The following is a 15,893-nucleotide window of genomic DNA, read 5'->3' as shown; positions in this document are numbered from 1 at the left end:
CTACTTCGTGCTGCCATCAAATTTTACTGAGATTTTTTCACTTAGCATTTTATGCTATATTTTCACCACAGACCGTAAAGCCCATGTGCTTGACTAATTAAGCACTACGCCATGAATATATATGGGGGAGTGGGTGTGTAGATCCACGTATTCTTAACCTCGGCTCTAGTTGGAGGTGAGTCCATATATAGTAAATTTTGGCTAGCTTTAATGTATACGTGTTTTACCTGATGGTTACCACGAAATGGTCGAAACATGTAAGGAAGGCCCATAAAACAGGTTGTAAAAAGAAAAATATTTCCCGGTTAATTGGCAAACAGCCTTGTGTCTGCGGAATGAATTCTGAACCTGCAGTAAACGGAACAGAAGTGTCTGCAGCAGCTTCCCACCAGAAGAACTGCAGAAGGCCTGGATAGAGAGAACCGGAAGAGCTGTAGAACGGCTGGATAGCGAGAGAACCGGAAGGACTGCAGAAGGTCTGGATAGAGAGAGAACCGGAATAACTGTAGAAGGCCTGAATAGGGAGAAAACCGAAAGAACTGCAGAAGATCTGGATAGAGAGAACCGGAAGAACTGTAGAAGGCCTGGATAGGGAGAAAACCAGAAGAACTGCAGAAGGCCTGGATAGAGAACCGGAATAACTGCAAAAAGCCTTGATAGGGAGAAACCCGGAAGAACTGCAGAAGGTCTGAATAGAGAGAACCGGAAGAACTGCAGAAGGCCTGGATAAAGAGAGAACCGAAGAACTGCAGAAGGCCTTGATATGGAGAAAACCGGAAGAACTGCAGAAGGCTTTCGCCGTAACGCCTCTGAATTATACTCGGGAAGTGTCCGGTTCGAATCTCGGCTAGACCACTGAGCACCGTCACTGAGGCCTTTAGTGATTTTCCTCAGTCCCTCCAGTCGAATGCCAGGATAGTACATCATGTTAAGTCGTGACCACTAATCATGCAGTCATTTGACGCTGTGATTACAGCTGGAGACAGTGTCGTTAAATAAGCAAGTAAAGCAGTCCAACTGGCTGTCTCTAGGAGAGCATTAAATATTGACGCCATATTGTTGCCCTGCGTACTTTGCGAGCAATAAACAGGAAGTTAGATAAAGGTGAAGATATCCCTGTGCTTAATTAGACACCACGATATGAATGCGAGGGGAGGGGTGGAAGTATTATCCAGTGCATTGTTAGCCTTGGCAGCAGACGGACGTTTTGGAAATTGGAAGTAACAGCAGGTATATAGAATACAAGGAATCGGCCCATATGGCATGCTGAACCAATGCGAGCAGCCATCTCAGTATGGACATTTCTCCAATCTGGATCACCCTTATGAGAAATGACGTTAGCAACTCGCGGGGAAGATCAGTATGATCAAAGAGATTCATTGTTTTTTCTATAACGTTTCAGTCCTTACAGGTTTTACTCCAAAGATGGCGCTAGCGTAGGCACATGATGGTTTAACAACATTCTGCGATTAATCCTATGCATCGGTTTTCATGGACCTAGTTTGTTGGCTAGGTTTGTTGCATAAAATTTTCTCCTCTCTTTCTGTCTTAGTTTCAGGTCTGCATGCTTTATCACAGTTTTTATTGCACACTTTTCCTGTTATCTCCCTTTGCCAAAGCCTGGTATCAGGTATTGGCTTTTCCTAAGGGACCAATTAGAGTATATGTGTACTATCTGAGGACGGAAATAGATCCAGTTTTTGAAACGCGTTCGTTTGCATCTTGTAATTCTAAGTGTTGTACACAATCGCCAGAACACTTTAGAACCTACATGGAGGAGAATGGTCAGCTTAACATCCGGCCACTTTAGCCCCTGGGAAATAAACCTCGATACCCTTTGGCCAGGAGGCTGGATGCCTTAGCAGAAAATCGAATTCCCACCTCCCGGTCCCCCAGCAGCCGCGTCGCTATACTCACTGAACTATCACTGCCTTGAGGAAGGCGGCATTATCCTGGCGAAGTGAGCAGCATTACCCGCTCTCTGTATGCATCGCATTGTGTCTGGAACGTGTTTGAGAATGCGTCAACATCGGATAGTGACGTAGAATGGCAAGTCGCCATTAGACTGCCACTAGATCGCCACATCGGGAACCAAAATCTGCATATATATATATACGTAATTTGAGCATGTTTCGGTCCAAATCAGATGATACGTGAGAAATGTAACAAGTTATGAGAAGAACTAATAAACAAACAAAAAAAATCCGTGGCCTGTAGTCTGCAAGCGAACTATACCGACCGAGCGACCGCCACTTTTAGGCGAAGTTAGTGTCAACGTTTGTCGACAGGTGTCGCGTGGTCAGCGCAACAAATCCCCACGACCGTTAATCTCGGTTTTCTAGACCGGAGCCGCTATTTCCTTCAAATAGTTCCTCGGTTATTGTCACGAGGCTGAGTGGACCCCGTCCCAGACCCATTACTTCTCAGAAAATCTGGTAACGCCGGGAATCGAACCGGGACCTCTGGATCTGTAGCCAGGAACTATTAGACCACAGAGTCGGTCCTGGGAAGAACTAATAGCCTACTTTTCTTTGATACGGCACTGAACGCCTAGAAAACGACGCGTCCAACAATTCTTCTGTTTTTGCGGCGGTAACGTTTTTACCGAGCCGTTGCCTGGCATCGGTAGGGGGATACACATATACAGAGACTGATGGGAGGGATTAATGAAGTACGCCGTTGGTATGGTCTCAGGACCATGATATACATACCCAGTTTCATAAAGATTGGTTCAGGCGTTCAGAATTTGAGAAGGAAGAGGATACGCAGACACAGAGGGAGTTTCAGATCTACTATTATCGCGGAATGGAAAATAACAAACCAGTTTTAATCACTCATTAACTAACCGTATGCACTTAAAATTGCACAAACGCAAAATAAAGTACAGACGCCAAGAGACATTGGTTGCGTATTTATGTTTCTCTTATCAGCATCCTTATCACTTCCCGCACTCTTGTGCGGGACCCCTGACATTTGTACTTGAGTGTTATCCTCAAGAAAATCATTTGTCACTAAAATATGCCCATAAATTAGCCTAATTAAACAGAATTTAATTGAAATGTATTTTGAAGAATTAATAACAGCATCAAAACAATTTAGATCTTTATATTGAAACCACAAGCTTATCTGAGACTGTAACCCAGAGTCGCCAACAAGTGACTGGCATCCCTGCTTTGTCTTCGGGAGGTCGCGGGTTCGCGGGTTTCTGTGATTTTCACAGCTCATCCATTTCGATGCTGAGGTGTCCATATTCCTTCAAGCATAAATTATACGCATATCTGAAATCGTTAAATTTTTAATCTAGTAATCAATATAGAATCTTTCTGTAAGGGGAGGGAGATGTTCTGGAAAATTAGTTAACGGAAATGCATTTTATATGAAGAAGCTTATGGAACGATGCTGTCTGGGCGCTGTGAAGTAAAGACAAATCTCTTGACCCTGCCGGGAATCTAACCCCGATCTTCCAGCCGGTAGCCCGTCGCTGTGCTGGTACCATTCTTGAGCAATTAAAGCAAGGGATAAGCGGAGTATAATCCGTAGAGATGACGCACTGAAAAGAAGTTAAAAGGCTGCAGTAGACTAGATCATATTGAGATCAAAGTTATTGCCAAGTGACTGAGTGAATATAGACCAGGTTTGGATTGGTAACCGGTTTTATTGGGCACTTAGATTCGTAACTACAAATAACTACAACAGTCTCACTGAGTTGCGCACTCCAAAGATCACTGTAACTACACCACACATATACTCTCCCCAGACTTCACTAGGTGTTGCTTGATAGTGGCTTTCAACGACGGACGTTTCCTTTCGTCGGGTTTCCGAACTGTTCCCAGCCTCAGCTACCAACTTCTGACAACTGTAACTCTCAAAGGGAAAGTCACATTGCGACTGACGGTTACTCATGACCAGATATTTATTAATCTTTGACAGTTACAGTCTTGTTTTTGTGGGGCGCCCTCTCTGACGAGAGGACGGGTTTGTCTTGTGTATGCTGCTGGTTCTTGGCAGCGCAGTCTTTCTCGGGTCCGAGTGCCTTGGGACTCGTAACCATATTTTACTGTCTCAGATTTGAGACTTCCCTCTTTGTCGCCACCTACGACTCGCAGGGTCACGGTGGAGGTATTCGACCTCACCTCCACGCGGGTTTATAACTCTCAGTTGACTACTGTCCTCTTTATTTGGCCGCCACGGACCGCACAGAAAACTTCTCCATTATCGTGTCTTCGTTGCCCGGGAAACGTGTCCACAGAGCTGTTCCTTAGCAACGACTTTTGTACCGTGGCCTGTTTACACAGCTGTTGCTTGGGAAAGGGTCTGAATGTAACAATAATATTTCTACAGTTCGTATACAAAATGGACGAAGACAAACTAGGCACACGATTTATATTACATTACATTACATTATGTATTATACTGCAATTGGGTTTGAGCCCGGTGGCAGTAATACACAATAGGACACAACAGACAAGTAACACACATTACACTAAGTGACAACACGTTCAAACAAAACACAATACACAAAACACAACAATAAGAACATCCTACCACAGTGAATACAAACCAAATACGATTAACAACTACAACAATTACAGAGAAATACAAACAACTGCAACAAATACAACAACGATTACAGAGAGAGAGAAAAAAATACAACACCCAAAACACAAACAAAAGGAAACCAACAGTCATGGATGCGTAATGTCATATAGAATGACTAGTGAAATATTACCGAAACGGATGCTACAGTACTCGTATAAATGAAACAGACGCATAGATCCTCGGAAAGACGGAGCGAGTGTGACGGAATAGGCTTCGTTTTCTGTACCAAGAAGTGAAGCAGAATTGTAACTGCACTAACGCGTTATAGCTTTGCACTTCTTTTAAATATCAGTGCCTTCTCAAGACTAAAGTTTCCCTGAAAACAGTTGTTAATTTCTTTACAGATTTTAGAGCCATTTGGTTGGCCTGAAAACATATAGGGGAATGGATGTATAGATCAAGGTCTTCTTGACTTCGGCACTAGTTGAAGGTGATTGGTCAGCTTCAAGCCCCTACCGCTTTACCCCCGGGGAAAGAGCCCCCGGTACCCGTTGGATAGGAAGTTGTGTGGGCCCCAGAGCCGGTCTGGACTGAAGGGAGAAGAGAAAATTCTTGACCCTAGCGGGGCTCGACCTTCTGTTTCGCTGTACCTACTGAGCTATCCCCGGGACAGGAAGAACCCACTACAAATATCTAAGCTGAGGCAGGCTACATACTAATACAGACTGTTCCAATGCCTCGCGGATTATCCTGTTTGTTGGAGGACAGTAAGCAATTGGAATGAAGATTGGCAGAGGAAACCGAAGTACTCGGAGAAAACCTGCCCCAGCGCCACTTTGTCCACCTCAAATCTCACTTGACCAGAGCCGAGATCGAACCCGGGCCGCCGCGTTGGGAAGTCAACGACTAACCGCTTGAGCTACGGCGCGGCCAACAGTCCATGTAACTACACTTGAGCTGCGGCACGTGAGATCCAAAGTCAACATTCACAGTGTATCGGATGTTATGGAAACGCTTGCTAGATGATACGACAGCCAGTAATCAATTTGCAGTGCCCATGCGTGAGAAACTGGACTAAGACAACGAATTCCTGAGAAAAAAAGACGTTCTTTAAGCGAACTTTCATTTCAGTTTTCGAGGAACGTAATCAGAACAAATTAGCGACAGCCCCAAAATCAATGCGCGGTGTAGCCGAAGCGACTGCAACATCCAGCAGTTACCCGGAAGTGCTGGGAACAATTTATCCGTAGTCGCGGGAGCTACAGTTGCCAGCAAGACGGAGCACCACCACACTGGCGGCTAGTTGTGTCTGCGTTTCCCAGACCGATGGCTTTGGCCACCCAGATCACCGGCTATCACACCTCGGGATTCTTCCTATGGTGATACGTAAAACACCGTATGTAGCCAACTACTGTGGCCGATAGTAACTATTTGAAGAACAGAATTCAAGCTGCCATTGCAGCAGTTAATGAGGACGTGCTGCAGCATACTTGGACGCTTTGCGTGTGACAGATGGTCCCTGTGTTTAGTCTTGAGAACTGACTTTGGGAGGTTCTCTCCCACACGATGCAAAGACAGTGAGTCTGTATCTTTTCATAGTTTTCATTCACGAGTAAAGTTGGAAAGATAGTACTCTGTATATACCCCGAGGAACTGGCTGCTATTTTTTAATTGACTGGACGAACAGAGGGCTCGGAGTTCTAGACCCAGTAAGGCCGAAAATTTTCTCTTCTCCATGTCGTCGAGATCGGCTCTGGGTTCCACCTCTGGTAGTAGCTCAGAAACAAGATACGAGTTAGGAAATTAACGCGGAAATTAGGGCAGGAGGGGTGATGGGACTTTTTAAGCACCCAGTAGTTAGTCAGGCCTTTACAGAGAGCCGAATGTCAGAGGAATGTTGTTTTAGTGACCATTGTCAGAGGAGTTCTGGGGAGCAGCAAATATTTGCTGGTTCACAAGAAGATCGAAGCAATGCAGTAATGGTGACAAGTAACATAAACTGTGTGATTGCATACAAGTGTGTTGCATTAACCTCTCCAACACTCACATTACCATTGCTTACAGTGGTCTATAAAGTATGTGCCTTCCACCGTATAAATATTTTCTTCGTTGTAACTATTTGTTTATGTTGGAGCCTGAGATTCATCTGCCGTAGTCTCTGCCTAAAGCCATTTGTATCCGGGTTTCGAAGGTGGCACCGCCGACCTCAGGGACCTTTGCCATATTTGTGTTTCTTACAGTATATGAATGTAATCGATTAACTCTTTTAACAGATGAAGTATTTACCATCAACTGACACGTTAATGGGCTGTGCATCTATTTCCTTTCTCTCTCTCTCTCTCAATGGCTTTGCAGTCCTAAGTTGGACCTTGGCCGCTTTTTCAGTTTCTTAATCCTATACACAGTTGGAAGGGCTCTTTGGACGGGGGATCAGCCCGTCACAAGGCCGTTACCTACACACATAACAACACACAGACAGACATCTGTGCTTTGAGTGGGATTCGAATCCACGATCCCAGCGTTCGATCGAGAGAAGACCGTGCTGCCACTGTGATGGGCAGTGGACTGCCATAAATTGTGTTAATAATGATCAGTTACAGCCATTTCTCAGTTTACGTGGCAAATGCGTTTCTTTAAGAAAGAAAAAACATCGCCGAAGAGGAAACGCAGAGAGACGACGGACTAATCAGGTCCGTAATTGTGAGTGTAGCGAGTAATTCTCCATTAAACAGAGTCGTTTAAAGCCGCAACCTATTAATTATTTGTCACGGAACCCCGGACACGTGACAATATTACGGTATTTTATCTCTTCGAATAAAAAGAAAACCGCACTTGTGTATCCGCGTATATTGGGATTCGTCTGACCCCAACCCGTGTTAAGTCAGGGAATTACTGCATTATTTTGAGGGCTATTTTTTCAGCTTCTATAACGTCGCTGTTCCCAGTTGCATATGCAAACAGCAAACCTACACCGCCTTGACGTTACGCGCATTTTTATGGTGAAGGACAAATGAGTGGTCCGCGAATACGCTCTGAGTTCGGATCATTAACTATTGTGTGCTGCTTCGGAATTACCATATTGAGGAAGAAGTAATGGCCTATTTTCCTTGACACGGCACGGAATTCATAGAAAGCTATGCGGCCTCCGTAGTCTAGGGGTAACCTTTCCCGCCTCATGACTGAAGGTACGCGGGTTCAAACCCGGCGGAGGTCGCGGAATTTTTAAGGGCGGAAAAATTCAGGGAACAAGTCCTCCGGGAGAGACTTTAAGCCGTGGGTCCCATGTCGTAGCTTTACGGCACGTAAAAGAACCTCATGTCTCAAAAGGAGGCCACTGAGCTAAATTAAGGACATTTCCCGCTCAACAGTAGTCTCTAACGCCTCTGGTAAATGGGGGAAGCATCGAGATACCTCTGAGCCAGTAGAGGCCGACATCGCTGGCTGAGTAGGGACTGATGGTAAGCACCAGTACCGGTAGGGTATAGAGGCTGGTAGAAGATCATAAGGGGACTCACAATAGATCAAACTGGTCGCGGTGCATGGGGAAACCCACCCCCTCCAATAACAATAACAATGCGTCCAACAATTATTCTGCGTGTGTTTGTTGCAGCGGTAACGTTGCCTAGCAATGATAGGGCCGTACGCATATATAGACACAGACCTGGTGGGAGGGATTTATGAGATTGGCTCAGTTGCCATGATTTTCTTTTTGCAACTGAACCCTTATGTAACATCCTGTCTGACGAGAGGATGGTGTGTCTCGTATGACTATGCTTGGCCTTTTTCAACTGTACGTATTGCACATAGAGCACGTTATTGGAAGAATTTTCAGTAACATGCTATATGTGCGATACGTACAGTTTACAACAGTGAAGCATTGAGAAACCCATCCTCTCGTCAGAGAGATGTTCCATAAGGACACATCAAGAAACCCACAAATGTCTAACAATAACAAAAATCTGTCCTTGGACCCCAAATGGGTGCTTGACACCAAGACAGCCTAGCCGACTGTCCGAGTTATGAGTCGGAAGTGAGTACTAGCTAGCTAGTCTGTGATAGCCAGACACGGCCAATCAGTTAGTTGCCTGGAGGTGCGGCCATGAAGAGGTGTTGCGAGACAGTCGCCTACCAGTAAGGACTTGAACGCGGAAGGTGAGGAATCCACGGGGTTAGGAGCCCTCGCCAGGCAGAGCATAGTGAAGACATAGAAAGCTGTATGTGTAAGAGTCCAATAAATCAAATAATCAATCCAACCCCGTGTCTAGTCCCCAACATGTGACAATATATTATAGGAGGTAGCTTCAGGAAGCCATAGAAACAAAATCGGTAATTGGAGAGCAGAACACTTGGTCATCAGATCTTGAATGGTTAAGCAACAAGGAAATAAAAGCGAAAACAGTAAAATTAGGATATTGGTACGAAGTGAGCAAGTGGAGACAGAACTGAGAACCATTCGTCTCAAGAAGTGAAAACGACGTAAACGATAAAGAAGTGGGTATAAGGCAATTAAAAAATTACTAGGAACCGCGTAAGGTAGTTCATTATCGACATGTGTAGTCACGTCGCCGGGCGTCGGTAGCGTGACGGCGCTATTCCCGGCTCCGCGTTTGCGGCCCGAGACTCGAGGGACGAACGTGATTATTGGTGATAATGAAACATGAAGATCTGCAAATTTATGTATCTGATGATACAGCAGAGTGTTACAGGCATCTTGTGAGGTGACCCTCTGAAACTTGGTGTCTTCTGAGATGTGACGGCGTGATTTGGCAGACAGGTTTCAGCGTCAATAAAATGTGTACTGCTTCAGTCTTCACGGTGGAGGACTCAGTGTTCAGGGTGGAAGTGTCAGACGGAGTAACCATCTTTCTCCATCTTCAAGGTAGGATAGCCTAAATGTTCAGAGTCGAAAATATGATGAAACGCACTGTCTCCATGTTGAAGCTGAAACCTGTCTCTCCATCTCTCTTCAGAGTAGATACTTAAGAAAATATGGACGGCGGGAACTTTTCGAAATTTTCGTACGAGCTACCAGGCTGCATGGCGTCACATTCCGGCAGACGGAAATCCTTCCTGCTATGATTTGAAGGTTATAATCCTGAGATTGTGATCGGGCTGAGAATATATATCTTTTTTACGATTTTTTCGCACTATTTCCGTCTCAGTGCTGAAGAATAACATTAAAATCGCTTACGAACACTTTAGCTGCACTTTAGGTAGGCTGTTGTGCAGGCATACAGAAACCTTGGATTCAACAGTTGTAACGGATGTCTCACTGTGCAGCTACTCAAGAACTTCCCAACACTTTATGGAACCCGAAGGTTCATTACCGTATTCACAGGAGCCCTATCCTGAGCCAGTTCAGTCCAATCCATACCATCCCATCCTATCTCTCAAAGATCAGTTTTAATATTGTTCACCCACCTACGCCTTGGTCTTCCCAGTGGTCTCTTTTCCATCTGGCTTTCCCACCAATATCCTATATGCATTCCTCCTCCCTACTCTTGTTACATTCCCTTCCCATCTCATCCGCCTTGACTTGATCATTCTAATGATACTTGAAGAAAAGTAGAGGTTTTGAAGCACCTCGTTATGCAGTGTTCTCTAATCTCCTGTCACTTCATCTCTCTTCAGTCCAAATATTCCCCTCAGCACCCTGTTCTCAAAAACACTCAGCCTATGTTCCTCCCTTAATGTCAAGAGACCAAGTTTCACACCCATACAGAATCACAGGAAAAAAATTGTCTTTCTCAAATGAACTATTTCTGGCATTTATCGAAAATATCTCTGAGGGGACGTCCGTACCCTGAGTAGCCAACCTTACGGAAGAAAAGAGTCCTGTGTTGAAACAGCATTTCCCGTATAGCGTATTTAGTTAGAAACGTGTTATAATGATGACGTAACAGCCTATGTCACTATACGCGCCCTCAAATTATGTTTTAGACACTGCAATTATGTGAAGATGTGCACAAATTCTAAGCTTTATTAAACCTAATTGCTGTAAATTGCAGCTTAGGCGTTTGATATTTGTCATGACATGCAGGATGATTCTAAATTATTGTCGGGGTTTCCNCGTTTGTAGAGAACGGAAACCCCGACAGTAATTTAGAATCATCCTGTACATCGCACGCAGACTATAGAGTTTGTCTTCTGACCTCCGTACTGTTGATGGTGCAAAGCTTCGTCATATGGTGTCGTTGCATGTGACGTACTGCACGGAGTGCAGGCAAGAGTTCACTCCACAGAGTTCGCCGACTTAACCCTTTAAAACACTGGCTTCAGCGTTAAAATAACTCTTCTTCACTTTACCGACAGGAGGTATTTTTTGTCTTATTCTCGGAACAATCAGCCGCCATTTGTCTGTGTTCTGGAAACGTTAAGTGTTCTTGAAGCATGATTTTTATCCTTAAAATTTAACCATGCTACAAGCCGGAAGGTCGCGGTTTCGAGTCCCGATGAAGTGAACTTTTTTTTTTTTACCTAATCCTTCCAGCCACACTATGGCCCTGGGGTCGACTCAGCCTCTAACAGAAATGAGTACCAGGAATCTTCCTGGGTGCTAAAGGGCGGCCGGCGCGTAAGGCTGACCTCACTGCCATCTGCGAGCCGATTATCTAGAAGATGTGGGAGCCTCGACGTCTCACAACCCTATGGGCCTCCATGGCCTGTTGCAAGGATTGCTTTAAGAAAGCTTTTTAATTGTTAACCCAACCTGATGCCCTACAGAACCCGCTAAACCTTCCTCTCCTGCGTAACCTAAAACCGTCTGCTTCCCATAGCTCGTTCATTTCCCGAGACCTAACATTTTTCTCCAATTTACCTAGCTTTACCAGAAGGACGAGCAGACATCCCGGGAACCTCCAAATCCGGAAATTTTCTATCAGTTTCTCCCCATATTAAATTAATTTTCTTCTCTTACCCGTCATTCGTCCACTCATTCATAGGTACTTCAAAGGTTTAATCCTCTAAAATAAGTCCTTGCTGATAAAACATCACCATGCAGCAAACCTCTTATGTTACGTCCAGCTAGAAAATGAAAATGTCTACCGATTGACCTTTGCTGATATACACACTACAAATCGTTACTCCAAATATTAAGGCTTCTGTGTCTTCACTAGCCGTTGCTTTGTAACGGCTCTCAGCATTGCAGATTCCTCATCCTGTGTTGTTCATGTCCTTAAACAATTCATCACTAGCCATCACTGGCCATCGGTCGCTATCCTGGCAAGCAGTGGGTAACTTACGACCGTCAGTCTGCCAGTTTGTCTGGCAATAAAGAACCCATCTAGGGTTTACTACCAGATTTTTATTACTGTCACACCGTTTCGGGTTTGTTGATGTGGGGCGCCATCTCTGACGAGGACGGGCCTGTCGTTTACAGTTGTTGCTGGTGCTCGCCAGCGCAGTCATTCTCAGGTCCATGTCCCGTGGGACTCATGACCATATTGTGCTGTCCCGGAAATGAGACTCCCCCAACGAGGAGGGCCAGGTCCCTGTGTTTGTATCCCAGAGGAACTACGTTTCATGACGGCTCTTGCCGTATAGCCACAGGCAGGACTGCATACAAGTTACCACTTCCAAAAGTTCCTCTATTGTTGCACGCGTATCCGTTGGTGCAATGCGTGTTTCATAAGTCTTTACCTAGCAGCTGACTGCTTCTCCTGGCTCCATTATTCCGGACTTTCAGCTGCCATGTTACAATACCGCCCTGTAAAACTTACTGAAGAAATTATGTTACAAATGCTGACACATGGCTGTTAAGTGATCTAAGAATAGCTCGCGTGAAATACTCGTATAATGGATTTCTTACTAGTAACCATACTAGGAGATTGTGAAAAATCGTTTGAGAAATGTTTAAAAAGACATCTCTTGGTAAAAGCAGCAACGCGGAGTTGTAGAAATTCGGCATTCTGGAAAGAAACAAATGACCTTGAGGAACTTGCTAATATAGCAGTTAATTTAACCGCAAATATACATGTCGAGAGGTGTCACGTGATGAGTCTTAATGTGGTGTAGGGTGAAGATGGTACCCAGAGGACCCTGAACGTAATACTGTACGCCATGAAGACATGAACTTACCTCTTTCCCCCTTTCTCTTCTGTTGCAGAATGCCAGTTTGGAAAATCGCTTCACGAGATTGGATCAACATGGTTTGCAGATCTGGGCCCGCCCTTCGGCGTGATGTACTGCATCAAATGCGAATGTATACCTGTAAGTATGGGCGTCCACACGGGTTCTGGGGGTTGTATATATAGTATAACCACTGGGCTTTAAAGGGCTGAAATGGAATATGATGTTAACTGGATTCATCTGGCTCAGCATTGGGGAAAATTGCCATCCCCCCATAGTAGTAGGGGAATTCTTAACCAGCTGTGCAGCTGTCAGCTTGTGACCAGACGCTTGTCCATGGAGTATGATTTGTTGCTTATTTGACGACACTGAATCCACTGAGCAAAATGAAATTAGTGTGGTAAGGAAAGTAGCGAGATGAAGAGGCTGGCCATTCTTGGAAGATTCTGAGGAAAATCGCGAGACGATTAGCGAAATTGAATGGTCTGCACAGTTTCTGCAGTTACCCCAGTGTCGTTCTCCGTTTCATTTTGTAATTGAGGTTTTCGGAGTTCTGACAGTAAAGAGTGCACTGTTTAGTCTGGTAGTTCGCCGACGTTACGGAGGAACGTAGTGCCTCCATCTTCAGTGTGGAAGAGTGAGGCAAAAAGCAAACTCTATGGCCTCTATTCAGCAAGCGAACTATACCGACTGAGCGGCCGCCGCTTGTCGGCGAAGTTAGTGCAAATTTTTGCGGATAGTGTGTCACGTGGTCAGCCTAATGGATCCCCCGGCCGTTAATCTCGGTTTTCTAGACCGGAGCCGCTGCTTTTCCATTCAAGTAGCTCCCCAGTTATCCTCACGTGGCTGAGTGGACCCCGTTCCAGACCCACTGCTTCTCAGAAAATCTGGTAGCGGCGGGAATCTAACCCGGACCTCTGGATCTGTAGCCAAAAACTCTGACCACTAGACCACAGAGGCGGTCTGGAAGAGTGAGGCAACCAAACAAAAAGCATGAAGCAGGCATCTTCTACCCTGGCACCTTCCTTCAAAATGTCAATAAACTTACACTGATCTACACTGCGTCAAATCGCAGACCATACAGTATAGATATTATTTATTTGTAGTTTTGTTTAACGACATTATCAATAACCCAGACTGCAGCGTCAAAACACTGTGGAGAGAAGCGGTAAGGTAAAAGGTAAAGTTGGCCCTGTGCTTAATTAAGCACAACACCATGAAGGCGTATGGGGGAGTGGAACATCAACTCCACCATTCTTGACTTCCCCAGTAAATGGAGGCGAGTGGTCGGATTTACTTTCTGGCCGCTTTACACCCAGTGCCAGCCTGGATGCTGTGGAGTGGAGAAAAATGTCTTTCCTCCTGTCGAGAATCGAACCCCGACAGTCCGGCCTGTAGCCCCCGTCGCTAATATCGATTAAGCTATCCCCGAAGCCTGATCTAAGATATTTTCTCGTTATTTGCTTGGAGAAAAATGAAGAAAAGCATGAAACATTCACTCAGGATAGTGTGACGTCTGAGGTACGAACCAAGCACCCCCAGAAGACAAGTCACCAGTCGAATTGGTTATGAGCAGGGCCCGGATTTTGAGTACCTGAAAATATTTTAAAAACGACCTATAAAATGACCGATAAAATTCAGAAAAATTACCCAAAATATGACCCAAAATGTAATATGCAGGGCCCGAATTTTGATGACCCGAAAGTATTAAAAAAAATGACATAAAATGACCGAAAAAATCCAGAAAAATTACCCAAAATATGATCCAAAAATGTAATATGCAGGGCCCGAATTTTGATGACCTGAAAATATTCAAAAAATGACATAAAATGACCGAAAAGTCCAGAAAAATGACCTAAAGGAGAAAAGAAAGAACTCTTCGCTTCCATGTTATTCACATTTCAGAAAACATTCATTCATTCATCTGTAATCTGTCAAGACGACAGGTCCACAGTCTCTTCCAAAACAGTTCCTCCACTTGATGCGATCTAGAGCTTCCTCCTTCAAATGAAAATATCCTTTTCTGTCCCCAAGGTCATCCAGCATCTTCTTGCGTCTTCTTTCTCGTCTTCTGGTCACTTCTATCCGCCACTCTATCTTTCCTTCAATAACTTCTTTTAGAAGGCAGTTACCGCGTAAGATATGACCAATCCAATTAGCCTTCCGTTTTCTTATTTCGTGTAGGATATTCCTCTGCTCACTGACTCTAAATAACACTTCTTCATTTCTCACATAATCGGTCCAACTGATCATCTCCATCCTTCTCCAACACCAGATTTCGAAGCTTTCCAGGTGTTTCTGATCTACTGCCCTAAGTGTCCAATGGCCAAAAATGACAAGAAATACCCTTAAAAGTCCAAAAAATTACCTATAAAATTTACATTTCTGTAACCAGCAGCTCATATCCGAGATTTGTATATTTAAGAGCATCGCATAGGATACAAGGGAAAAGAAAACGACGTGTCATCAACATCCGGGCCCTGGTTATGAGATAGCCAGCAGGCCTGAAGATGGTGATGTGTGTTGCAGCGTACATGTACTGACAGGAGGCGCCACACAAAGGTCGCCATCTCACAATACGTCTGGGGGCCGTGCTGTGTGACTGGGCGGGTTCACATTGCAGGGACAACCACAGCACAGATGATGACTTATGGACTATGATGACCTTGACTGCCTAAATGATTGCATGTTTTACTTTAGGGTAACGTGCAAAATGAGAACATCGCACACAACAGTGGGAATTGTATGTCCGCTCATTACAAGAATTTCCTTCTTTAAAGAAATGCTATTTGTGCAATGTCTCGCCTTCATAAGCTTCAGTAATTTATAACAAGAGTGAGCACACATGAACTCTTCGCTTCTTTCTTCCCATCCTTCTTTGCCTTATTCTTGTTCTTTCGTTTTCCTCTTTGACGTTATATTTTTTTGTCTTTCTGTCGTTTTGTTTCTATCTTTCTGTATATTGTTTTATTTCTATTTTCTCTCGTTTTGTTTCTTGTTGTGTATTATTATATTTCCTTTCTCTCGTTTTGTTTGTTTCTCTTTCTTTCCCTCTCCTCTCGTCCTGGAACGCCCTAAGCGCACAGACGCCTGCGCAAATGAAGGCGCGTGCACCCCCGAATCCCCGGACGAGGATAAACAGGACAGTTTTGCTTGCTGTGAAGGACTGATTCAGTGGCCAAGGAGTTCCGCCCCTTGTCTGAACACCGATGTGAGATGTCTCTGCGATGCGAGAGGTCAGGGTTCGAATCGTACCAAGTATTAGATTATTCTGCGTTCAGTGCTAG

The 15,893-nt window shown here is 44.7% G+C and overlaps 1 protein-coding gene across 2 annotated transcripts in view; it reads left to right on the top strand.

Annotated features, from left to right (window-relative positions):
* Positions 1–15,893, top strand: part of LOC111864519 (dorsal-ventral patterning protein Sog) — a 270,870-nt gene that overhangs the window by 200,309 nt on the left and 54,668 nt on the right. For both annotated transcript variants that reach the window (XM_023851818.2, XM_023851817.2), the window contains exon 2: positions 12,644–12,747. In XM_023851818.2, coding sequence (XP_023707586.1) covers positions 12,718–12,747 — 30 coding nt within the window. In that variant the 5' untranslated portion in view covers positions 12,644–12,717. The remainder of the gene's footprint in view (positions 1–12,643; positions 12,748–15,893) is intronic.

Source organism: Cryptotermes secundus, unplaced genomic scaffold, assembly GCF_002891405.2.
Source record: "Cryptotermes secundus unplaced genomic scaffold, Csec_1.0 scaffold960, whole genome shotgun sequence".
Taxonomy (NCBI): domain Eukaryota; kingdom Metazoa; phylum Arthropoda; class Insecta; order Blattodea; family Kalotermitidae; genus Cryptotermes; species Cryptotermes secundus.
Note: the sequence above shows the minus strand (reverse complement) of the source record. Positions and strands in the feature narration are given on the sequence as shown.